The following is a 25,176-nucleotide window of genomic DNA, read 5'->3' as shown; positions in this document are numbered from 1 at the left end:
GACGGCGCTGTGGACGATGGGATTGGCATTCTCCTTGTCCATCTCGCCGGCAGAGGAGAGGGAGAGGGAGAGGGTTTTTTGCTTTGGAGAAGATGATGGGACGTGAGAGAGGCGGCGTTGCGTAGGCGAGTGAGAGTGACCGAGATAGTGGGAGGAGGCGTCTATAAAGGCAAGGGGTGGTTAATGCGACCCGCGTCCTACGCGTCCACCGCTGCACGTCTGCACGTCTTGGACTTCTGCAATGCGCCACGCGTCCACTATTGCACGTCTTCGACTTCTGCACCGTGACCGGCGTCTACGCGTCAACAATTGCACGTCTTTCATTTCTGCACCGCAACACGCGTCCTCGAGTCTAACCCTGGAAATTTAGATATACTCAGGTATAACCTCGAGCATTATACTAGCATTTTTTGTGTGCTCAGTTTTCCCCTTGAGTGTTAATACTGGCTAGTGCAATATGCTCGGTTTTACCCTCAAGTAGCTGGTCAACAGACAGTCAACAAATGGGATTAAGTAGTTAAATGAGTCATTTAATGTGCAAAAAATTCCGAAAAATAGTGGCACATACTCATGGAGTCTTTACCACAAATTGCCAGTTCTCAAAACATAGATAAGTCATAGATAAATCAAGTTTTACCACAAATTGCCACTTCTCAAAGGCCTTCTCAAATCACCTAGTAGCTATGAAGGTGCATGGTTTTCCACAATAAGCCCTTCCCAAAACAGCTTTCCCCAAAACATACTTTGTCTAAATGAGGCCACAATTCTCACACTCATGTATATTTGTATTGCAAATAGTTTGAGATTGGTCAAGATGGGTTTTATTGTACAAAACACGCATTTTCGTTTTTTTAAATCTCATATTTGAATCCCTTAGTCTGTTTATTACATAGGTGCCCTTGGTTTCTTGATACTACTCAGTTTTGCCCTCTCCCTCCACAAATTCTCTCACACGTGCAACATTGCCCTGATTGGTCTAGCCCATGTCACGCGGATCGTGCCCGCCGACCGTTGATCGTATGATCTAACGGGCAGGATAACCCCTCTCTCTCTCTGTCGGCGGTTACCTTCCACTCTCTAAGTATGCTAAAGGGCGGTTTTCTGTATTTATTTTCACGCGCTAAAAATTATAAACTCTATTAGGCATTACTTTTCACGCAAAAAATGATAAACCATCACCGATTTGTTGTAGCCATAAATTTTCACGCAAAAAATGATAAACCGTCACCGATTTGTTGTAGCCATTAATTTTCACGAAAATCCCAAATGATAAACCATCACCAATTTGTTGTAGCCATTAATTTTCACGCAAAAAATGATAAACCATCACCGATTTGTTGTATCCATTACTTTTCACGCAAAAAATGATAGATCATCACCGATTTCTTGTAGCCATTACTATTCACGGTAAAAATGATAAACGAACCAATCTATCTATCTTTGTATTTGAAGTTTGGAAGGGTTCACCATCTAGTTATGTTAACTTTCGAGGTTTTGACCTGAAAACAAATGGGTATTATAAAGGGAAATAAAAGTTCAAAAAATGTAAAAACGAAACAATCTACCTATCTTTGTATAGAAGATCGTCTGTATGATTTTTGAGGTCATTTAGAGAAGGTAGAAAAAAATCCCTTTTGAGAAGGTCGAAAAAACCTAACTTGTTACAAAAGCTGGTTTTAGTGAGACCTAACCAAATTTGGCATACATTATGCCATATCTATAACAACAAGGAATATCTAAAAGGGAAAGTTTCACAAAATTTGAAATTTATGGCGAAAATGATGCCATCCATGATGCTGTTTTTCGAGGTTTTGACCTGAAAATCAATTGGATATTATAAAGGGAAATAAAAAGTTCGAAAAATATAAAAACGAAACAATCTATCTATCTATGTATAGAAGATCAGCTGTATGAAATTTGAGGTCATTTAGAGAAGGTAGAATAAATCACCTTGTTAGAAAAGCTGGTTTCAGTGAGACGAAACGGCATGCGTTTAAGCAAAGTGATTTTTTCGAACATCTCCAAATGATCCCAAATTTGCCATACATGATGCCATACGTGTAACAACAAGGAACCCTATCTAAAAAGTGTCAAAAAAGTTTGCCCAACCGTATAGCTCTATCAAAAAGAACCTCACCATGGCGCTAGTATAATTTTGGGCTTAGTTACAAACTTTCGTTACCTAACCTTCAACACGAAACTTGTTTCAAATCACTTTTGGCGTACAAGAAACAAATCCCTCCTTGATTCGAGCACCACAGCCTCCCAACTTTGCCGATGCCGATATCGGCATGGTCAGAACGGCTATGCTCGACGCCACTGCTAGGTCACCGTCGGGATGCACCCTCAATCCCGTCCCCTCATTCGATCACTGACACACCAGAGATACCGCCGAGGCCAATGCCGAACGTACATGTTGATGCCAATGCCGAACATGCATCCACGCCGATGTGGGCACGGCCACGCCGCCCCGCTATGTTGGACGCCACAGACCACCGCGAGGTCTTTCCCTTCGCCACCACACTCTTCTAGCACCCATCTATACACGCCAGAAAGGAGAGACACTAGTTTTCTCTACATTGCTCGCGTTCGTGTCGGACACGGTCAGTCAAAGTTTTGAGGTAGTCGTCGATGTCATCGACCATTTCTTCTCTTCTTTGCATGGTTAAATGCGTCTAGTTCATATCGATCTAATGCGTCTGGTCTCGCCTCATGCAGTTCTTTGTGGACGTCGATCTCATCTCGGCACCCCGCAGGCCACCTCCTCCGTGCCATCGCTGTAGAGCTCCGTTAAAAAATCTATTCCTACCCTTGTATTGCTCCTTGTATCAGCGCCATGGCCCACTTGTCATTCGATATACCGAAGCCCCACTCGTGCGTGTTTTGGTCAGGGATACAGCGATGCTTACGGTCAAACAAAGATGGATGGTCTGACGTGTCTTTGCGGGCTCTACGTGGCCCCACTAGTCAGAAGATAACGGTCAACCTTCGGGCAACCGGCCGTTACAACATCTGTGATGGTTTCAGACAAGGTCTTGGGGAAAACTGAGCAAAAACTAAGGAGCTGGGGAAAACTGAGCACAACTAAGGAACCGAGGGCACGAAAATAGAAATCCCTTTACTTTATGTTGAGTCAGTTTACCTATTTCCTTCCGTCTTAGAAGCAAACACTTGTGTCAACTGTGCATTGATTCTTACATGTTTACCTATTGCACTTGTGATATTGCTTTATGTTGACAAATATCCATGAGATATACATGTTGAAGTTGAAAGCAACCGCTGAAACTTATATCTTCCTTTGTGTTGCTTCAAAGCTTTCTACTATGAATTTATTGCTTTATGAGTTAACTCTTATGCAAGTCTTATTGATGCTTGTCTCGAAAGTACTATTCATGAAAAGTCTTTGCTATATGGTTCAATTGTTTACTCATTGTCTTTACCATTGCTTCGAATCGCTGCATTCATCTCATGTGCTTTACAATAGTATTGATCAAGATTATGATAGCATGTCATTTCAGAAATTATCTTTGTTATCCTTTACCTACTCGGGGACGAGTAGGAACTAAGCTTGGGGATGCTTGATACGTCTCAAAAGTATCTATAATTTCTTATGTTCCATGCTACTTCTATGATGATACTCACATGTTTTATACACACTTTATGTCATATTTATGTGTTTTCCGGCACTAACCTATTGACAAGATGCCGAAGAGCCAGTTGATGTTTTCTGCTGTTTTTGGTTTCAGAAATCCTACAAAGGAAATATTCTCGGAATTGGACGAAATCAACGCCCAGGGTCTTATTTTTCCACGAAGATTCCAGATGACCGAAAGGGAAACGAAGTGGGGCGACGAGGCGCCGCCACAACAGGGCCGCGCGGCCAGGGCTGGGGCCACGCCGCCCTGGCGTGTGGGCCCCTCGCGTCGCCTCCTGACCTACCCTTCCGCCTACTTAAAGCCTTCGTCGAGAAAACCCCAGTACCGAGAGCCACGATATGGAAAACCTTCCAGAGACGCCACCGCCAATCCCATCTCGGGGGATTCAGGAGATCGCCTCCGGCACCCTGCCGGAGAGGGGAATCTGTTGGAGATATGCCCAAGAGGCAATAATAAAATGGTTATTATAATATATCTTTGTGTTTATGATAATGTTAACATACCATGCTATAATTGTATTAACCGAAACATTGATACATGTGTGATATGTAAACAACAAAGAGTCCCTAGTATGCCTCTTAACTAAGCTTGTTGATTAATGGATGATTAGTTTCATAATCATGAACATTGGATGTTATTAATAACAAGGTTATATCATTATATGAATGATGTAATGGACACACCCAATTAAGCGTAGCATAAGATCACGTCATTAAGTTATTTGCTATAAGCTTTCGATACATAGTTACCTAGTCCTTATGACCATGAGATCATGTAAATCACTTATACCGGAAAGGTACTTTGATTACATCAAACGCCACTGCGTAAATGGGTGGTTATAAAGGTGGGATTAAGTATCCGGAAAGTATGAGTTGAGGCATATGGATCAACAGTGGGATTTGTCCATCCAAATGACGGATAGATATACACTGGGCCCTCTCGGTGGAATGTCGTCTAATGTCTTGCAAGCATATGAATAAGTTCATAAGAGACCACATACCACGGTACGAGTAAAGAGTACTTGTCAGGAGATGAGGTTGAAATAGAGTGATACCGATGATCAAACCTCGGACAAGTAAAATATCGCGTGACAAAGGTAATTGGTATCGTATGTGAATGGTTCATTCGATCACTGAAGTCATCATTGAATATGTGGGAGCCATTATGGATCTCCAGATCCCACTATTGGTTATTGGTTGGAGAGAGTACTCAACCATGTCCACATAGTTCGCGAACCGTAGGGTGACACACTTAAGGTTTGATGTTGAAATGGTAGAACTTGAATATGGAATGGAGTTCGAAGTTTTGTTCGAAGTCCCGGATGGGATCCCGGACATCACGAGGAGTTCCGGAATGGTCCGGAGAATAAGATTCATATATAGGAAGTCATATTCCAAGTTTGGAAATGATCAGGCGCATTTATGGCAGGTTCTAGAAGGTTCTAGAAAAGTCCGGAAGAATGACACTATGGAAGGTGGAGTCCCGGAGGGACTCCACTAGCATGGTCGGCCAGCCCTAAGGGGAAGGAATCCCAGGTGGATTCCACCCATGGTGGCCGGCCACCCCACCTAAGGAAAAGGTGGGAGTCCCACCTTGGGTAGGACTCCCCCCTTGAGTAGGTTTCCCACCTTTGGGAAGTTTTGGTGTTGGGGTCTTATTCGAAGACTTGGACTACAACTCTTGGGGCTTCCACCTATATAATGAGGGGCATAGGGGAGGGGGCCGGCCACCACAGAGCCATAGCTTGGCCGCACCCCTTGAGGCCGGCCACCCCCTCTCCCAAACCCTAGCCGCCCCTTCTCTCCCCCACCTCTCCCGCACGCTTAGCGAAGCTTCGCCGGAGTTCTCCATCGCCACCGCCACCACGCCGTCGTGCTGCCGGATTCAAGGAGGAGCTACTACTTCCACTGCCCGCTGGAACGGGGAGAAGGACGTCGTCTTCATCAACACCGAACGTGTGACCGAGTACGGAGGTGCTGCCCGATTGTGGCACCGTGATCAAGATCTTCTACGCGCTTTTGCAAGCGGCAAGTGAACGTCTACCGCAGCAACAAGAGCCTCATCTTGTAGGCTTTGGAACTTTTCGAGGGTGAGTCTCGATCATCCCCTCGTTGCTACCGTCTTCTAGATTGCATCTTGGCTTGGATTGCGTGTTCGCGGTAGGAAATTTTTTGTTTTCTGTGCAACGAATCCCTTCAGTGGTATCAGAGCCATGTCTATGCATAGATGGTTGCACGAGTAGAACACAATGGTTTTGTGGGCGTTGATGCTCTTGTTGTTTTTAGTTTGAGTACTTTGCATCTTTGTGGCATAGTGGGATGAAGCGGCTCGGACTAACTTTACATGACCGCGTTCATGACACTTGTTCCTCGTTCGACATGCAACTTGTATTGCATAAGAGGCTTTGCGGGTGTCTGTCTCTCCTACTATAGTGAAGATTCAGTTTACTCTTCTATTGACAACATTAGTATCACCGTTGTGGTTCATGTTCGTAGGTAGATTAGATCTTACTCGAAAACCCTAAACCACGTAAAATATGCAAACCAAATTAGAGACGTCTAACTTGTTTTTGTAGGGTTTGGTGATGTGATATGGCCATAATGTGATGATGAATATGTATGAGATGATCATTATTGTATTGTGGCAACCGGCAGGAGCCTTATGGTTGTCTTTATATTTCATGTTGAGAGGTATTTCAAAGTAGTTGTAATAGTTGCTACATGAGGTGAACAACCATGAAGACAGCGCCATGGACCTTGACGCTACGCCGACGATGATGGAGATCATGTCCGTGCTTTGGAGATGAATATCAAAGGCGCAAAGACAAAAGGGCCATATCATATCACATATGAACTGCATGTGATGTTAATCCTTTATGCATCTTATTTTGCTTAGATCGCGACGGTAGCATTATAAGATGATCCCTCACATTAATATCAAGATAATAAAGTGTTCTCCCCTCGTATGCACCGTTGTACAGTTCGTCGTGTTCGAAGCATCTCGTGATGATCGTATGTGATAGATTCAACGTTCACATACAACGGGTGTAAGCCATGTTGCACACGCGGAATACTTGGGTTTGCTTGACGAGCCTAGCATGTACAGACATGGCCTTGGGACAACGGAAACCGAAAGGTTGAACACGAGTCATATGGATGATATGATCAACATGTTGATGTTCACCATTGAAGCTACATCATCTCACGTGATGATCGGTTTTGGTGTAGTGGATGTGGATCGTGTACCACTTAACAACTATGAGGGATGTTGTATTAAGTGGGAGTTCATTAGTAATTAGATTAAAACATGAACTAATTATCATAAACATAGTCTGAGTAGTATTTTGAATTAATTTTGTAGTATTGGCATCCGTTTTCTACCATGCGCTAGTCTTGTTATTGAGATAGAAATACTGTTAAAATCTAACAAGAAACTTTACGGATTGGTACCGTATTGTTAAAGAATCAAGAATTGATTAAGTCCTATTGCAAACTTTTAGTAAACCTCACAATGTTGATTCAAAGAGCTATGGTTTCAATTAGTACCTAAAGTTATCTTGTCTCCATGAAACTTGAAGTTCAAATCTGTTTGAAAAGTAAGGAGCTGAAAATTTAGTTTTTAGAAATAATCAAGGTATGAGATGTATGTGATATATAAGACCTTATTGCAAGATGATAGAATATAAATTTGGTGAGACTACATAAACTCATAAGTTTTATGGGAATGTATGAAGGTTGAAGACGCCAGACGTCACAATCCTCCAACTATTGGGGCACTAATAATATTCGCATATCCATGAAGTTATCATCCTTAGTATGCACCGTTGCTAAGACTCGTCGTTTCGAAGCATCACGTGATGATCGGGTGTGATAGATTCTACGTGTGCATACAACGGGTGCAAGCCAGATTTGCACATGCGAATACCAAGGTTAAACTTTATGAGCCTAGCATGTACAGACATGGTCTCAGAAAGTCATCATGATACAATGGATAAAATTATGAGTGAAATTGTTCATCATATTACAAAGTTACTAATAGTGAAATCTGAAACACTTGTCATATGATGATCAAACTTAAAGTAAGAACCTCAAGGTTATTGGTATTTAACCAACAAATCTAGAAGTTAATAATGTTAAAGTGTTTCTTTGAATAATGAGGAAAGCTAAAAGAGAAACTGCAAAAGATATTTTGGCAAAAAGAAAAGAAAAGACTAGAAGGTCTAGCTCAGGTGTATATAAATGATATACATGTTATGGTTGTATTCCTAGTTAAGTCACACTATGAAATTCTTGGGTATTAGTACTATATTGGTTGGTATGAAGTGTCATACAAAACAACGCAATACAAGAATACAATGGCCTAAGTGACTGACAAGGAATATGATAGGAATGCATGTCTGGAACAAAATAAAGTGTTATTATGTTAAATGCGTTAGCATTCTATCTAGCCCTTAGAATTTATAATAAAGAACTTAATAATTGTTATTTTGCTCTGGTCAAATGAAAACAATGAGTTGTTCAAATTATGACATTACTCCATGTACGATGGATAAGTTATTATAAATCTTAATGGTAAAACACATAACACTGACGCTAAAATGCCATAAGGCAAATGATTTGAATTCCACTTATTTGTGGAACCGCCATTGAGGTCATGTTAGAAAGGAACGCATGAAGAAACTCCATGCAAATGGATTTTTGGAGTCATTTGATTTTTGAATCGTTTGGCGCTTGCAAATCTTTTCTAAAGAGAATGACTAAAATATCGTTCATAGGCCAAGAGTTGAACGGGCAACTAACTTAGTGAAAAATACATGATGATGTATGTGGTTCACTAGGGCATAGTTGTGTGCGGGAGATTCTTCTACTTCATGAAAACTTTCAACAATGAATTGAGTATATATGTGAATATATTCAATAAGGAAGAAGTTTGAAACATTTGAATGGATTCAAATAAATTCAGCATGAAGTGGAAATCATCGTAATAAGAAAAGTCAAATATCTATGATTGGATCATGGTGGAAATATTTGAATTACGAGTTTTAGCAAACATCTAAGAGAGTTATGAAGTTGTTCTACAACTCACGTTTCTTGGAGTATCATAGTGATGATGAAGTATCCGAGAGATGTATCCAAACCTTGTTGGATCAATGATGAGATAAAATATTGATGCCATTATATTTTTGTGGATTATGCTTTAGTGACTACCGCTTTTACACTGAATAGAGCATCATCATGATCCGTAGAAATGACACCATACGAGTTATGGCATGGGTATGAACCCTAATAGTCCCTTCTTAAATTTTGGTATGCATAGCATAAGTAAATAAGTTTACAATCAAAATCGGATGAATGTCTTTGTTGGTTATCCCAAAGAATTGATTGGGAATTCTTTCCACTATGAAGTAAAAGACAAAAGTGTTTGTCAATGTTACTTGCTTATTTCCAAGAAATTGTTTCTAGCGAAGTATTTGAGTGGGAGGACAATAGAACTTGATAAGGTTTATGAACCTGAGCATAATGATCAGAGTAGCGCAACATCGGAATTGGTTCTGAAAGCGGCCACGACGATCATGGCTCCCATGACTACAAAGTGTTTTAGCCATGGAGATCGAAGTAATTATTGAACCTTGTAGGTATGGTTTACTTTGTGATCAAATAAATGATTTGTGGACAAAGGATTGATTTTGAACAATGATAAACCAATTACAAACAAAGAAGTTATGATGGGCCCTGACTCCGTTAAAATGGCTATACGCCATAAAATTCAATATAGATAAATACTTTTTGAAAGTAAATAGATCTATAAAATAGATGAAGCTTGACTTGTCTAAAAGTTGTTTGCGACAAAGTTCAAAGAGTTGAATACAATAAGATTAGATCTTCTGTAGCAATGCTTATAGTCTATGTGGATTATTCTAGTAATCACTACATATTTCTTTTATGAGATATGCTAGTAGGATGGCAAAATACATTACTTATAAGAAGTGTGTATTAAAGGTGTATACAAGATACAACCAAAAGTTTTGCTAGTCCGTGGAATACTAGATAGATATACAAACTTCAATTGGATGAAGTAAGTATCACGGAGTTGGAATCTTCACCAGATGAAATAGTCAAAGAGTTTTTGATTTCATTAGAGACGATGAAGAGGCTTGCATTTGCAAAAAATTAAGTGGGAGCGCTGAGACATATTTATAATACTTATGTAGATGACATATAGTTGATTATAAATGATGTAATTATATACTTGATTAAAAGGTTTCATTGAGAAATTAACTTCAATGAAAGGATATGGACTGAAACATATCTAGTGTCAAGATCTATATTGAAACAAAAAAATAAGTTTAAGTCAAAGTACATAGAATGGATATTGAAATAGTTCAATATAGAAATATTAAGAAATGTTCTTGTCATGTGAAGTTTTAACAAGACTTGAGTGTATCTGATACTCAATGAGTAAAAACACATGAGTGATTATGGATCACGAATAATATGTACACAATCAGATGTCCTGTGCTCTAAAATGTTATGAGCATATACCAGAATGATTCATGAGATAATCATTGGACGACAGTAAGAGTATGTAGGCCCCCGAAGTTAGATACACATCACGGAACTAGTACCCCTCGTGAATACGTATCCGTGTCGGAGTACCAAGCTGTTGACCCTAGGAGTAGGAATACAGACGCGGAACTAGTGCCCCTCACGTACACGCATCCAGGCCTAGGTGTCTCGCCTTCCTGTGCACTCGATATGAAACACGCACGGTGCACAGGTTACAAGGGCATAGCATCACAGATGATATCACAACATTAACTCTACGACACAAAAGAGTTAAATAAGTATATAGCAACGCTCATAGAGCAAGATAGCAAATAACACTCAGAGGACACATGTCCCAACAATACATCAATACATCATGCGGAAGCGAAATATACGTCTGAGTCTGAGTACAGACAAGATGCAAATGGGACTAAGAGTCCATAAATAAAGCAGGCGGATCCATATCCAGCAAGCCCCAGGCTGCTGCCTTAGGAGCGTCCTCTCTACTCGACGTAGTCATCCTCAGCGTGGTCCACGAAGTAGTGTCCAGGTGGATACTCAAAACCTGTCGTACCTGCAAACATCGGGCCAACGGTTGCCGGAAAAAGAGAGGAAAAGCGAGGGTGAGTACCAAGGCGCGTACCCAGCGAGACTTAGAATATTGGCTGCGCTCGCCGGCTATATGGTGGGTTAGCGGCAGCAAAGCTTGCACTACAACCTATAGAGACACTCTCAACTTTCCGTCTGCAAGATATAGATAAGAGAGTGTGCATCTAACAGTTCTAAAAACTCTGCAAACATAACTCAGCCGATGCATTCCCCCTTCTACATGCTACAGGAAGAAGATGCAAAGTCACTCACACGGTTTGCAGTTTTAACCAGTTTTATTACAGTTCTGCTAATTACTACGCAAGTTAATTAGCAGATAAAGGGTGAAAGTTGTCTATGATCAAGCAACACTTCTCCAAGTCGTCCATAACCGCGGACACGGCTTTTCGAAAAGATTTGTAACCCTGCAGGGGTGCACTACTGGTCTCATACGCTCGATCAACCCTACTGGATCAAAGCAGAGTATCACGACACTACCTCTCCCTTCACCACAAACCAAGTCCAAGAGCCACCTAACTAAGTTAAACCCGTTACGGAGTTCGGCCGAGTCTCCGAGGCGGACCTAGCTGTTGCGCCAGCGTACTAGGTGGTTTAACACACACTGGGGCGATAAACCACTTCGCAGCGGCTCCGCGACCTATACGTGCATACCAGAAACAAGGGATACAAGGCACCCAGGGGCTTCCCAAATATAAAGAAGTAACAGGCTGGTATGCACGCAAACAACAAATGGTAAAACATTGCAAACTAGTTGTGGCCACTGGACAATGGAAGTAGTTCATGAATTGGTCGAGGGGGCCCCACTGAACCCCACGTATGGTTAGTGCGCTCAGTCTTGGATCAGATAACAAGAACTCGGGATCCTAAGATATTATTGGACACAAGTGAGCCATGTTCAAAACGAAAAATCAGCTGACCCACCGATGCCTCTACTTAACAATTTTATTATTAGCATGAATAAGTAAGGTGTGATCTTATCGAACAGATATAACCATAACCATGTATCTCGGAACCCTCCAACAGATATAACCCAACTAGATAACAGTGGCGATAGCGATAATAGTGACAACATATAACAACGGTACTAAGCAAGCCTACGACTCGCATGGCTGACCCTGTAACCAAACAATAGCTGTAGGATATATGTATGGGTCTATGGCTTGCATTAGGTAACATGCGATAGGATTCGTGACAAGAACGGCACACCAGTACAGCAGTAAGGTAAAGAGGCAAAGCAGAAAATAGGTAGCAGGGAAAAAATGCTCGCCTGTCAAATCAGAAGAAGAGAAACCGGCACGATCCTCCTCAGGGTAGTAGTCGTACTCCTCGCCGTACTCCTCGGTACCGGCGTCTAACGAGAAGAACCAAACACACATACAAGAGAGAGTACACAATCAATACAAGAAATGAAATGCGACAATATGATGCATGTCATGTGATATGCAAGAGGGACCATGCTTAGCAAAATTAAGTGGGGCACTTGCAAACAACAAGAAATAAGAAAAGTAACCCTCACATAACATTTAGTTCTAATTGCATTTTTAATTAGGCCGATGCAGGGATGATGCCAATGATGCATGACAAGTTAATATTTGGATACCTTGCATTTTTCCAATACAAACTAATATAAATTTTGTTGCAAACAGAGTTATAGAAGTGGAGATATGCTATTTGCAAGTTTTAATACTTAAGAAACGCATTTATGTTTAGCACCAATTTGATTATTTCAAAACAGAGCAAACGGATCAGAAGGTGGGTCTCCAGGTTGGTGCAAGACACTAGCCAGTGTGCTGGCTCGATGGTTTGGAAAGCTACAGGAAGATATCAGGAATTGTTACAGCCAAAAATAACTGAACTTATTAACAGTCTTAACTGAAACTGCACACGTTCTTGACTGAAACCAGCAGAGTTAAAAAGATGAAGTCGTGGGCTTTTATCCTGGGATTGGCGTGGGAATTGGTACAAAAGAAACAACCACGGGGAGCTGTGTGGTCTTTGGAGACATACAGGAACCAGACCTGAAGCCCTACAGGAGAGGTGTCAAATTTCACTGAACCTTCTACAGGTTTCAGAACTGAACATCGTGGGATCTGAATTTTGGACTGCTGGGAAGTAAAAAAATGAACCAACATGTGTGCTACAGGGGGGAACCAGAATAGCAGCGCCAACAGAGTGGATCTACAACACGTTTTGAAACTACAGTCACAACAAGGAAATGCCAACAAAGGGCTAACTGAAAACCGACAGCAGCTAACTGAACATGATTCAGTACGTACAGAAAAAGGATGCCTTGCGTGCTGGTACAACGAACGAACTTGAGCCTCACCTTCGGTGCAGATGGAACAGGCGAACTGCTAGATTAACTGATGACTGAAGAGGGGCTCGACCCTTTGAGTGAAGGATGGCGCAGCTCGACCAAGATCGACGATGTTGAGGTTCCGACGACACAAACGACGAGCTGCAGCAGCGAACAGCCGAAACAGACGCGGACGACGGCGTCAGCGCGAGATAGCGAAGGAGAAAATGGGAGGACGACGAGGAACTCAGTAGGAGGCTCACCACGTCGAGGGAGAAGGTTGGGGAGGATGGAGACGATGGCGGGGCGAAGCGGAGGTCGTCGGCGTGCACGGCGGCGCTCCCGGTACGTCTTGGCGGCGGCGGCGACATCGTACTCGAGCAGCTCCGGCTCCGGTTCAGCAAGGAGTTGGAGGGCGCCACGGCGGCTCCATACCCGCTCTCGGACGGCCACGCAGTGATTCGGTTCGACGGCGCGATCTTGGTCTTCTCCGGCAAAAGTACTGGTGCTCTCGGTAGGTGTTCTGGTTGGGTGCTTGGAGGAGCAGAGGAGGCAGCGGCGGCACAAGGGGAAGAGGGAGCCTAGGGTTTTGCTCTGGTTCAATTTTGAGGAGAAAGGGAAAGGGAAAGGGAAGGAGATGCTCACGCTTTCCTCATACTTGTTCACGTGCTGGAGGACAACAGAGGACTCCTCGCTCGGTCAACAGGTAAAGGCTGGGCTGGTGTTGGCCTGGTAGCTAGATTGATTTGTTTTCTTTTCCATTTTATTTCAAGTTCTTTTCTGGTTTTTATTCAAACCAAATCTAAAGTCACTTTGAATTGGATAAGAGGAAGATTTGTAATTAGTTTAATTTCACTATTGGTTTGGATTAACCCAAACGAAGTATTTTAGTAAACCAAAAGTTAATTATTATGTTGAACAATTACAAAATAAGAGGATAGAGAGAGGGGTATAATATTAACCATATTTACTAGAAGTTTTTGGCATGACCATTTGGAAAGTGGTCAAGTGTAGGAATAGGATAGGTAGGCCTGAAGGTTGGAACATCTCAAGTGAGATAGAGGTAAAACAGAGAGAGAAACCAACACATCAAAGATGAAAGCAAAATAAAACCAAATGCAATTTTTATAAGAACCAAAAGTGACATGATGAGATGTATGAATGCAATATGATGCACAAACTTGCCAAACTAAAAGGGTAGCTCACTTGGGATGTTACAACTCGCCCCCCCTTGAAGGAATCGCGCCCCGAGATTCCTAAGGAGATGTGAAGAGAGCGGGATACTCGGATCTGAGAAGATCTTCGCGTTCCCAAGTTGCTTCTTTCTCGGAATGATTAGACCAAAGGACCTTGAGAAACTTGACAGAACTTTTCCTCGTTTTCCTTTCAGCTTCATCAAGAATGCGAACTGGATGCTCACGATAGGAAAGATCCTCTTGAAGGTCAATAGACTCGTGATCAACTGCACGGCCTGGATCTTTGAAACATTGCTTGAGCTGTGACACGTGAAACACATCGTGCACTTTGGAGAGGTTTGGTGGAAGCTCTAACAAGTAGGAAACTTGACCACGCCTTGCAAGAACCTTGAAAGGACCGATGTATCTTGGAGCCAACTTGCCCTTGATACCGAAGCGATGTGTACCCCTCATGGGAGTCACACGGAGGTAAGCCAGATCATCAGGCTTATAGACCATATCACGGTGCTTGCTATCATAATAGCTTTTCTGCCGAGACTGAGCTATCTTCAGATTGTCACGAATGATTCTGACTTGTTCTTCAGCTTCTTTGACAATGTCAGGACCAAAGAGTTTCCTTTCACCGGGACCTGACCAGTTTAGAGGCGTTCTGCACTTGCGACCATATTGGACTTCAAATGGTGCCATGCCAAGACTGGATTTATAGCTATTGTTGTAGGAGAACTCAGCATATGGAAGACATTCTTCCCATTTCATGCCAAAGGAGATCACACAAGCACGAAGCATATCTTCAAGGATTTGATTTACCCTTTCAACTTGTCCACTAGTTTGAGGGTGATAAGCCGTGCTGAACAGAAGAGTTGTTCCCATAGCTTTCTGAAAGCTTGCCCAAAATCTAGAAGTGAAGATGCTTCCACGATCAGAGCTTATTTCCAAGGGAACACCATGAAGAGAGACAATTCTAGTGGTGTAGAGCTCAGCCAACTGACTAGCAGAGATTGTTTCTTTGACAGGAAGGAAGTGAGCAACCTTAGAGAGGCGGTCAATCACAACGAAGATTGCATCATTGCCCTTGCGAGACTTTGGAAGGCCAGTGATGAAGTCCATCTCGACTTTATCCCATTTCCACTCCGGTACTTTCAAGGGTTGGAGAACACCGGCCGGTCTCTTACATTCAGCTTTGACTCGGCGGCAAACATCACATTCAGAGACATACTTTGCTATCTCACGCTTCATTCTTGTCCACCAGAATGTTGACCTTAGATCGTGATACATTTTGGTGCTTCCAGGATGGATAGACAAGGGAGTATCATGAGCTTCTTTCATTATCAACGCTCGCAAGCTTTCGACCTTAGGAACGACCATGCGCCCTTCAAAGAACACAGTGCCTTGATCATCAAGAGAGAAAGCCTTGTACTTTGATTGATGCATATTCTCCTTGATTTTCTCGATTAAGGCATCACCCAACTGTGCCTTTCTTATCTTCTCTTCAAGAGTAGGCTCAACTACCAAGGTTGCAACAAAGCCTTGGGGAACGATTTGAAGATTCAACTTCTGGAATTCTTCATGAAGAAGAGGTTGTGATTCTTTCACCATGAGATTATTGCAATACTCCTTGCGACTCAGCGCGTCAGCCATCACATTTGCTTTGCCAGGAGTGTAGGAGATAGACAAGTCAAAGTCTTTGATGGTCTCCATCCATCTCGTTTGACGCATGTTCAAATTGGGTTGAGTGAAGATGTATTTGAGGCTTTTGTGGTCGGTGAAGATTTCACAACGGTTGCCCAACAAGTAGGGACGCCAAGTTGTCAAAGCATGTATAACCGCTGCAAGCTCGAGATCATGAGTGGGATAGTTCAACTCATGCTTGCGCAACTGACGAGAAGCATACGCCACAACTTGACGTTCTTGCATGAGAACTGCACCCAAACCTTGAAGAGAGGCATCACAGAATATCTGGAAGGGCTTGGAAGTATCAGGAGCAACAAGAACTGGAGTTGAAGTGAGTTTCTGTTTCAGGAGTTCAAAGCTTTCTTGACACATCGGAGACCAAAGGAACTTCTTATCTTTCTTCAGAAGATCCGTGAGAGGCTTGGCAATTTTGGAGAAGTTCTCAACAAAGCGGCAGCAATAACTAGCCAAGCCAAGGAAGCTTCTCACTTGCTTGACATTCTTCGGAGGAAGCCATTCAACAATTGCCTTGATTGTTTCAGGATTGACGGCTATGCCTTTTGCAGAAATGACATGCCCAAGATAGACGACTTCTGGAAGCCAAAACTCGCACTTGGAGAACTTGGCATAAAGGCGATGCTCGCGGATTTTGGTGAGGACGAGGCAAAGATGCTCTTCATGTTCTTCATTAGACTTGGAATAGACAAGAATATCATCAAGGTAGACCACCACAAACTTGTCAAGATACTCCATGAAGACTGAGTTCATGAGGCGAGAGAACGTTGCTGGAGCATTAGTGAGGCCAAAGGACATGACTGTGTACTCATACAAGCCATAGCGAGTGGTGAAAGCTGTTTCTGGAATATCCTCCTTGCGGATTTTTATTTGGTGATAGCCGCTTCTCAAGTCCATCTTAGAGAACACAACGGCACCCGCAAGTTGGTCGAAGAGATCAATGATGCGAGGAAGAGGATATTTATTCTTGATCGTCTTCTCATTCAGAGGGCGGTAGTCAACCACCAAGCGATCAGTTTTATCCTTCATCTTGACAAAGATGGTGGGGCAACCCCACGGGGAAGTGCTAGGTTGAATGAAACCAAGCTTTTCCAACTCATCAAGTTGTTTCTTGAGTTCAGCTAACTCATTTGGACCCATCTTGTAAGGCCTCTTAGAGATAGGAGCTGTACCAGGTTCAAGCTCAATGACAAACTCAACAGCCCTGTCAGGTGGCATTCCTGGAAGCTCATTTGGAAAGACATCGGGGAAGTCACAAACCACCGGAACATCTTCAATTGAAGGTAGATGATTTGCTTCAATAGAGAACACTTGCACTGTTGAAGTTGGAGAAAAGACTATCTGGCCAGAAGGATGTTGAAGATAAACAGACTTAGTGGCACAGTCAATCTTGGCGTTGTTAGCCGTCAACCAATCCATGCCAAGGATGACATCAATGCTAGCACTGTTGAGGATTATTAGTGAAGCAAGAAACACTTGACCTCCAATGTCAATTTGACTTCCATGGCATATCATAGAAGTTGACATTTTCGCACCAGGAGATACAACCATGAGTTTGTTGGACAAGGGAACCATTGGCAAACTATGCATATGTGCAAACCTTGTAGACACAAAAGAATGCGATGCACCAGTATCAAACAATACTTTAGCAGGAACAGAGTTCACAAGTAAGGTACCAAGCACAACGTCTGATGCCTTCTCAGCTTCCTCTGCGGTGATGTTGTTGACAGTGGCAGATCTAGGCTTATTGTTATAGTTGAAAGCCTTGCCTGTAGAAGGAGCACGCACCATCGTCTGAGTCGAGGAAGGATGAGGTGGTGGTGGTGGAAGTTGCTGCTTCTGAGAACAAGTACGGGAAGTGTGCCCGGGCTGACCACAAGAGTAGCAAGTGACTGAAGAAGAACGGGGAGCAAACTGTCTCTGAGGAGGACCAAAAGCTGGCCTCTGCTGCTGAACAAAACCTCTGTGCTGCTGAGGAGCGAAAGCTGGCCTGTGCTGAAACTGTGCTGGCCTGTGAGCAAACTGAGGGGTGGGTGGGCGGGGAGCAAACCCAGGCGGTCTCGAGTGAAAAGACCGTGGAGCTGGTGGAGCAGTGTCAGGAAACCAAACTCTGCGCTTCTGAGGTGGCATAGCTGGTGTCGAAGAAGAGCCACTGTCACGAGAGTGCTTCCTTGACTGCTCAAACTCCTGTCTACCAGTCTCAGCCTTGATAGCTGTATCAACAAGCTCATCGAAGTTTCTGCACTTGATCAGGTTGATAGCGAACTTGACTGTAGGGTTGAGGCCTCTGCGAAACTTGTCTTGCTTCCTCTCATCGGTGGAGATCTCATCACCTGCATAGCGAGCAAGGTTGGTGAAGGCTCTGCTGTAGGTTTCCACATCCATATCAGCTTGTGTGAGCCTGCGAAACTCCTCACGCATCTTGTCCATGGCACCATCACGAATGTGATGACGCCTGAAAAGCGCCTGGAACTCATCCCAACCAGTCTCAATATCTGGATCTGTCCTCTCCAGGTAGCTGTCCCACCACGCAGCAGACTCACCTCTCAGGAGGAAGGTCACAAAGGAAACTCTGTCTGCTGGAGCTACACGCGCAGTGTTGAGGGTGCGGTTCATCTCACGCAGCCAATCATCTGCATCTAGTGGCTTCAGAGGAGTGTCGAAGGTGCGCGGGTTGAGATTAAGGAACTCTCTGATAGTGACCCGGCCATTCCCTTCATTGTTTTGCACCTGGTTCTGGGCCAGCTGCGTTAGAATCTGAGTCACATTCAACAGAGCTTGCCCAAATTCCAGAGGTGGAGGTGGAGGAGGCGGAGGTGCGCGCCTTGGAGGCATCCTGATGACAAACATCAAGATTGCAGATTAGTACAAGTAGGATAAAAATCCAACATAAGTACATTAGAAGAAACTGCAACTTGCAAGATAGAAACATGAATATGACATAGGTATCATCAAGGTACATGAATTCAAGTACACAAGAGCTAGCCATAACATATTGAAGATTAGAACGATAGCAAAACAATACTTCACAAATCTCGCAAGACAGTGGTATGTAGCTATACTGAAGTTTTTAACATTGGCAGGTGTCAACACGACCCAAGTTATGTTTATTGGAAGGTGAACAACACAAACAGGAACTTGATAGGAACAACTCCGTAGAAGAAAAGAACTCGATACTAACACCGGAATCAACAACCGGTTAACATGATTATGCCAACAAGCTAGAAAAGAATTTCAACGGAAACATGACTGGTGAAGTAACAAAGGAATTGGATTGAAGCAACATTTTTCTCAACACAAAACCACACAACAATCTATGGTACTACGGAAACCCGAAGACGTGAAATCCTAAGTGAAATTTAGGTAAGAGGAGAGTAAAATCCGTTACACTTCCTTACCAGAGGGAGGGTGGGTGGGGTAAGAAGTAAAAACAGAATTCCTACTCTCGCGCATAAAGTTTTCCTATATAGCTACTAAAGTATTAGTTCTAGACACGACTACGTCCGCTGCAAGGCTCCTAAAAGGCAGTCCATGCTCTGATACCAAGTCTGTCGGCCCCCGAAGTTAGATACGCATCACGGAACTAGTACCCCTCGTGAATACGTATCCGTGTCGGAGTACCAAGCTGTTGACCCTAGGAGTAGGAATACAGACGCGGAACTAGTGCCCCTCGCGTACACGCATCCAGGCCTAGGTGTCTCGCCTTCCTGTGCACTCGATATGAAACACGCACGGTGCACAGGTTACAAGGGCATAGCATCACAGATGATATCACAACATTAACTCTACGACACAAAAGAGTTAAATAAGTATATAGCAACGCTCATAGAGCAAGATAGCAAATAACACTCAGAGGACACATGTCCCAACAATACATCAATACATCATGCGGAAGCGAAATATACGTCTGAGTACAGACAAGATGCAAATGGGACTAAGAGTCCATAAATAAAGCAGGCGGATCCATATCCAGCAAGCCCCAGGCTGCTGCCTTAGGAGCGTCCTCTCTACTCGACGTAGTCATCCTCAGCGTGGTCCACGAAGTAGTGTCCAGGTGGATACTCAAAACCTGTCGTACCTGCAAACATCGGGCCAACGGTTGCCGAAAAAAGAGAGGAAAAGCGAGGGTGAGTACCAAGGCGCGTACCCAGCGAGACTTAGAATATTGGCTGCGCTCGCCGGCTATATGGTGGGTTAGCGGCAGCAAAGCTTGCACTACAACCTATAGAGACACTCTCAACTTTCCGTCTGCAAGATATAGATAAGAGAGCGTGCATCTAACAGTTCTAAAAACTCTGCAAACATAACTCAGCCGATGCATTCCCCCTTCTACATGCTACAGGAAGAAGATGCAAAGGCACTCACACGGTTTGCAGTTTTAACCAGTTTTATTACAGTTCTGCTAATTACTACGCAAGTTAATTAGCAGATAAAGGGTGAAAGTTGTCTATGATCAAGCAACACTTCTCCAAGTCGTCCATAACCGCGGACACGGCTTTTCGAAAAGATTTGTAACCCTGCAGGGGTGCACTACTGGTCTCATACGCTCGATCAACCCTACTGGATCAAAGCAGAGTATCACGACACTACCTCTCCCTTCACCACAAACCAAGTCCAAGAGCCACCTAACTAAGTTAAACCCGTTACGGAGTTCGGCCGAGTCTCCGAGGCGGACCTAGCTGTTGCGCCAGCGTACTTGGTGGTTTAACACACACTGGGGCGATAAACCACTTCGCAGCGGCTCCGCGACCTATACGTGCATACCAGAAACAAGGAATACAAGGCACCCAGGGGCTTCCCAAATATAAAGAAGTAACAGGCTGGTATGCACGCAAACAACAAATGGTAAAACATTGCAAACTAGTTGTGGCCACTGGACAATGCAAGTAGTTCAGGAATTGGTCGAGGGGGCCCCACTGAACCCCACGTATGGTTAGTGCGCTCAGTCTTGGATCAGATAACAAGAACTCGGGATCCTAAGATATTATTGGACACAAGTGAGCCATGTTCAAAACGAAAAATCAGCTGACCCACCGATGCCTCTACTTAACAATTTTATTATTAGCATGAATAAGTAAGGTGTGATCTTATCGAACAGATATAACCATAACCATGTATCTCGGAACCCTCCAACAGATATAACCCAACTAGATAACAGTGGCGATAGCGATAATAGTGACAACATATAACAACGGTACTAAGCAAGCCTACGACTCGCATGGCTGACCCTGTAACCAAACAATAGCTGTAGGATATATGTATGGGTCTATGGCTTGCATTAGGTAACATGCGATAGGATTCGTGACAAGAACGGCACACCAGTACAGCAGTAAGGTAAAGAGGCAAAGCAGAAAATAGGTAGCAGGGAAAAAGTGCTCGCCTGTCAAGTCAGAAGAAGAGAAACTGGCACGATCCTCCTCGGGGTAGTAGTCGTACTCCTCACCGTACTCCTCGGTACCGGCGTCTAACGAGAAGAACCAAACACACATACAAGAGAGAGTACACAATCAATACAAGAAATGAAATGCGACAATATGATGCATGTCATGTGATATGCAAGAGGGACCATGCTTAGCAAAATTAAGTGGGGCACTTGCAAACAACAAGAAATAAGAAAAGTAGCCCTCACATAACATTTAGTTCTAATTGCATTTTTAATTAGGCCGATGCAGGGATGATGCCAATGATGCATGACAAGTTAATATTTGGATACCTTGCATTTTTCCAATACAAACTAATATAAATTTTGTTGCAAACAGAGTTATAGAAGTGGAGATATGCTATTTGCAAGTTTTAATACTTAAGAAACGCATTTATGTTTAGCACCAATTTGATTATTTCAAAACAGAGCAAACGGATCAGAAGGTGGGTCTCCAGGTTGGTGCAAGACACTAGCCAGTGTGCTGGCTCGATGGTTTGGAAAGCTACAGGAAGATATCAGGAATTGTTACAGCCAAAAATAACTGAACTTATTAACAGTCTTAACTGAAACTGCACACGTTCTTGACTGAAACCAGCAGAGTTAAAAAGATGAAGTCGTGGGCTTTTATCCTGGGATTGGCGTGGGAATTGGTACAAAAGAAACAACCACGGGGAGCTGTGTGGTCTTTGGAGACATACAGGAACCAGACCTGAAGCCCTACAGGAGAGGTGTCAAATTTCACTGAACCTTCTACAGGTTTCAGAACTGAACATCGTGGGATCTGAATTTTGGACTGCTGGGAAGTAAAAAAATGAACCAACATGTGTGCTACAGGGGGGAACCAGAATAGCAGCGCCAACAGAGTGGATCTACAACACGTTTTGAAACTACAGTCACAACAAGGAAATGCCAACAAAGGGCTAACTGAAAACCGACAGCAGCTAACTGAACATGATTCAGTACGTACAGAAAAAGGATGCCTTGCGTGCTGGTACAACGAACGAACTTGAGCCTCACCTTCGGTGCAGATGGAACAGGCGAACTGCTAGATTAACTGATGACTGAAGAGGGGCTCGACCCTTTGAGTGAAGGATGGCGCAGCTCGACCAAGATCGACGATGTTGAGGTTCCGACGACACAAACGACGAGCTGCAGCAGCGAACAGCCGAAACAGACGCGGACGACGGCGTCAGCGCGAGATAGCGAAGGAGAAAATGGGAGGACGACGAGGAACTCAGTAGGAGGCTCACCACGTCGAGGGAGAAGGTTGGGGAGGATGGAGACGACGGCGGGGCGAAGCGGAGGTCGTCGGCGTGCACGGCGGCGCTCCCGGTACGTCTTGGCGGCGGCGGCGACATCGTACTCGAGCAGCTCCGGCTCCGGTTCAGCAAGGAGTTGGAGGGCGCCACGGCGGCTCCATACCCGCTCTCGGACGGCCACGCAGTGATTCGGTTCGACGGCGCGATCTTGGTCTTCTCCGGCAAAAGTACTGGTGCTCTCGGTAGGTGTTCTGGTTGGGTGCTTGGAGGAGCAGAGGAGGCAGCGGCGGCACAAGGGGAAGAGGGAGCCTAGGGTTTTGCTCTGGTTCAATTTTGAGGAGAAAGGGAAAGGGAAAGGGAAGGAGATGCTCACGCTTTCCTCATACTTGTTCACGTGCTGGAGGACAACAGAGGACTCCTCGCTCGGTCAACAGGTAAAGGCTGGGCTGGTGTTGGCCTGGTAGCTAGATTGATTTGTTTTCTTTTCCATTTTATTTCAAGTTCTTTTCTGGTTTTTATTCAAACCAAATCTAAAGTCACTTTGAATTGGATAAGAGGAAGATTTGTAATTAGTTTAATTTCACTATTGGTTTGGATTAACCCAAACGAAGTATTTTAGTAAACCAAAAGTTAATTATTATGTTGAACAATTACAAAATAAGAGGATAGAGAGAGGGGTATAATATTAACCATATTTACTAGAAGTTTTTGGCATGACCATTTGGAAAGTGGTCAAGTGTAGGAATAGGATAGGTAGGCCTGAAGGTTGGAACATCTCAAGTGAGATAGAGGTAAAACAGAGAGAGAAACCAACACATCAAAGATGAAAGCAAAATAAAACCAAATGCAATTTTTATAAGAACCAAAAGTGACATGATGAGATGTATGAATGCAATATGATGCACAAACTTGCCAAACTAAAAGGGTAGCTCACTTGGGATGTTACAGAGTATCCTTGAGTACTTTAGAAGAACCAAGGATATATATATAGTTTTGTATGGAGAAATGACAAACAAATCGCTGTAAGGTGATTACACCGATATTTGTTTTGTCACATATAAAAATAGAATTTCAATCTCAAATTAGACTAAGTGTTGTTTTAAAGGTAGCACAATGAGCTAGAAGTTGTGTATGTTAGATTTAGAAGAGTTCTAAATATTGTGACGGATTCTACAAACGAAGGCAGAGTATGTCATTGTTTTGACAAATGACTGAGGATGTTGAGTCAAGAAGTTCTTTGAGAACTTGGTGTAGTTCCGATAGTGTCAGAATTTTGAAGCTATAGTGTATGTGACAATATTAGTGACTTATTTCAGACCGCGGAATTAAGGTTCCACCAGAAGATCAAACATATTTAATGCCAACTCATTTGGAAATGAGTGCTGCATTGAGACGCAAATGAATTACAAAATACATACGTTTCTGAGCGTGTCAGATCCGTTGACTAAAACCTCTCCCGTGAGCAAAACATGATAAAGCACCAGAAGGCCAAGGTGTTATATCTTTACAAATGTAAACTAGATTATTGACTCTAGTGCAAGTGGGAGACTGTTGGAGATATGCCCAGGAGGCAATAATAAAATGGTTATTATAATATATCTTTGTGTTTATGATAATGTTTACATACCATGCTATAATTGTATTAACCGAAACATTGATACATGTGTGATATGTAAACAACAAAGAGTCCCTAGTATGCCTCTTAACTAAGCTTGTTGATTAATGGATGATTAGTTTCATAATCATGAATATTGGATGTTATTAATAACAAGGTTATATCATTACATGAATGATGTAATGGACACACCCAATTAAGCGTAGCATAAGATCACTTCATTAAGTTATTTGCTATAAGCTTTCGATACATAGTTACCTAGTCCTTATGACCATGAGATCATGTAAATCACTTATACCGGAAAGGTACTTTGATTACATCAAACGCCACTGCGTAAATGGGTGGTTATAAAGGTGGGATTAAGTATCCGGAAAGTATGAGTTGAGGCATATGGATCAACAGTGGGATTTGTCCATCCAAATGACGGATAGATATACTCTGGGCCCTCTCGGTGGAATGTCGTCTAATGTCTTGCAAGCATATAAATAAGTTCATAAGAGACCACATACCACGGTACGAGTAAAGAGTACTTGTCAGGAGACGAGGTTGAACAAGGTATAGAGTGATACTGATGATCAAACCTCGGACAAGTAAAATATCGCGTGACAAAGGGAATTGGTATCGTATGTGAATGGTTCATTCGATCACTGAAGTCATCATTGAATATGTGGGAGCCATTATGGATCTCCAGATCCCGCTATTGGTTATTGGTTGGAGAGAGTACTCAACCATGTCCACATAGTTCGCTAACCGTAGGGTGACACACTTAAGGTTTAATGTTGAAATGGTAGAACTTGAATATGGAATGGAGTTCGAAGTTTTGTTCGAAGTCCCGGATGGGATCCCGGACATCACGAGGAGTTCCGGAATGGTCCGGAGAATAAGATTCATA

General features: G+C 43.2%; 1 protein-coding gene and 1 long non-coding RNA gene across 3 annotated transcripts; both read right to left on the bottom strand.

Moving 5' to 3' along the window:
• Positions 1 to 10,492: 10,492 nt before the first annotated feature.
• LOC139830538 (uncharacterized) lies at positions 10,493 to 18,840 on the bottom strand. 2 transcript variants are annotated; one of them, XR_011742898.1, is made up of 4 exons: positions 13,370 to 13,959; positions 13,137 to 13,268; positions 12,078 to 12,161; positions 10,720 to 10,775 (listed from the first exon to the last, which is right to left on the bottom strand). XR_011742898.1 is itself a non-coding variant. In XM_071818836.1 (3 exons), the coding sequence occupies exons 1-3, from the start codon at positions 18,836 to 18,838 to the stop codon at positions 10,705 to 10,707; spliced, it is 1,329 nt and encodes a 442-aa protein (XP_071674937.1). In that variant the 5' UTR covers positions 18,839 to 18,840; the 3' UTR covers positions 10,493 to 10,704. The 2 variants fall into 2 exon arrangements, 1 of the variants encoding a protein (XP_071674937.1); XM_071818836.1 differs by lacking the exons at positions 13,137 to 13,268; positions 13,370 to 13,959 and adding an exon at positions 17,665 to 18,840 and having other exon boundaries at positions 10,493 to 10,775.
• A 949-nt stretch (positions 18,841 to 19,789) lies between these two features.
• LOC139830539 (uncharacterized) lies at positions 19,790 to 23,266 on the bottom strand. The gene is made up of 4 exons (XR_011742899.1): positions 22,661 to 23,266; positions 22,428 to 22,559; positions 21,369 to 21,452; positions 19,790 to 20,066 (listed from the first exon to the last, which is right to left on the bottom strand). It is a non-coding gene; the product is annotated as an uncharacterized lncRNA (long non-coding RNA).
• Positions 23,267 to 25,176: the final 1,910 nt, after the last annotated feature.

Source organism: Lolium perenne, chromosome 4, assembly GCF_019359855.2.
Source record: "Lolium perenne isolate Kyuss_39 chromosome 4, Kyuss_2.0, whole genome shotgun sequence".
Classification (NCBI taxonomy): Eukaryota; Viridiplantae; Streptophyta; class Magnoliopsida; order Poales; family Poaceae; genus Lolium; species Lolium perenne.
The sequence above is the reverse complement of the archived record's forward strand: the minus strand, read 5'-3'. Positions and strand labels throughout refer to the sequence as shown.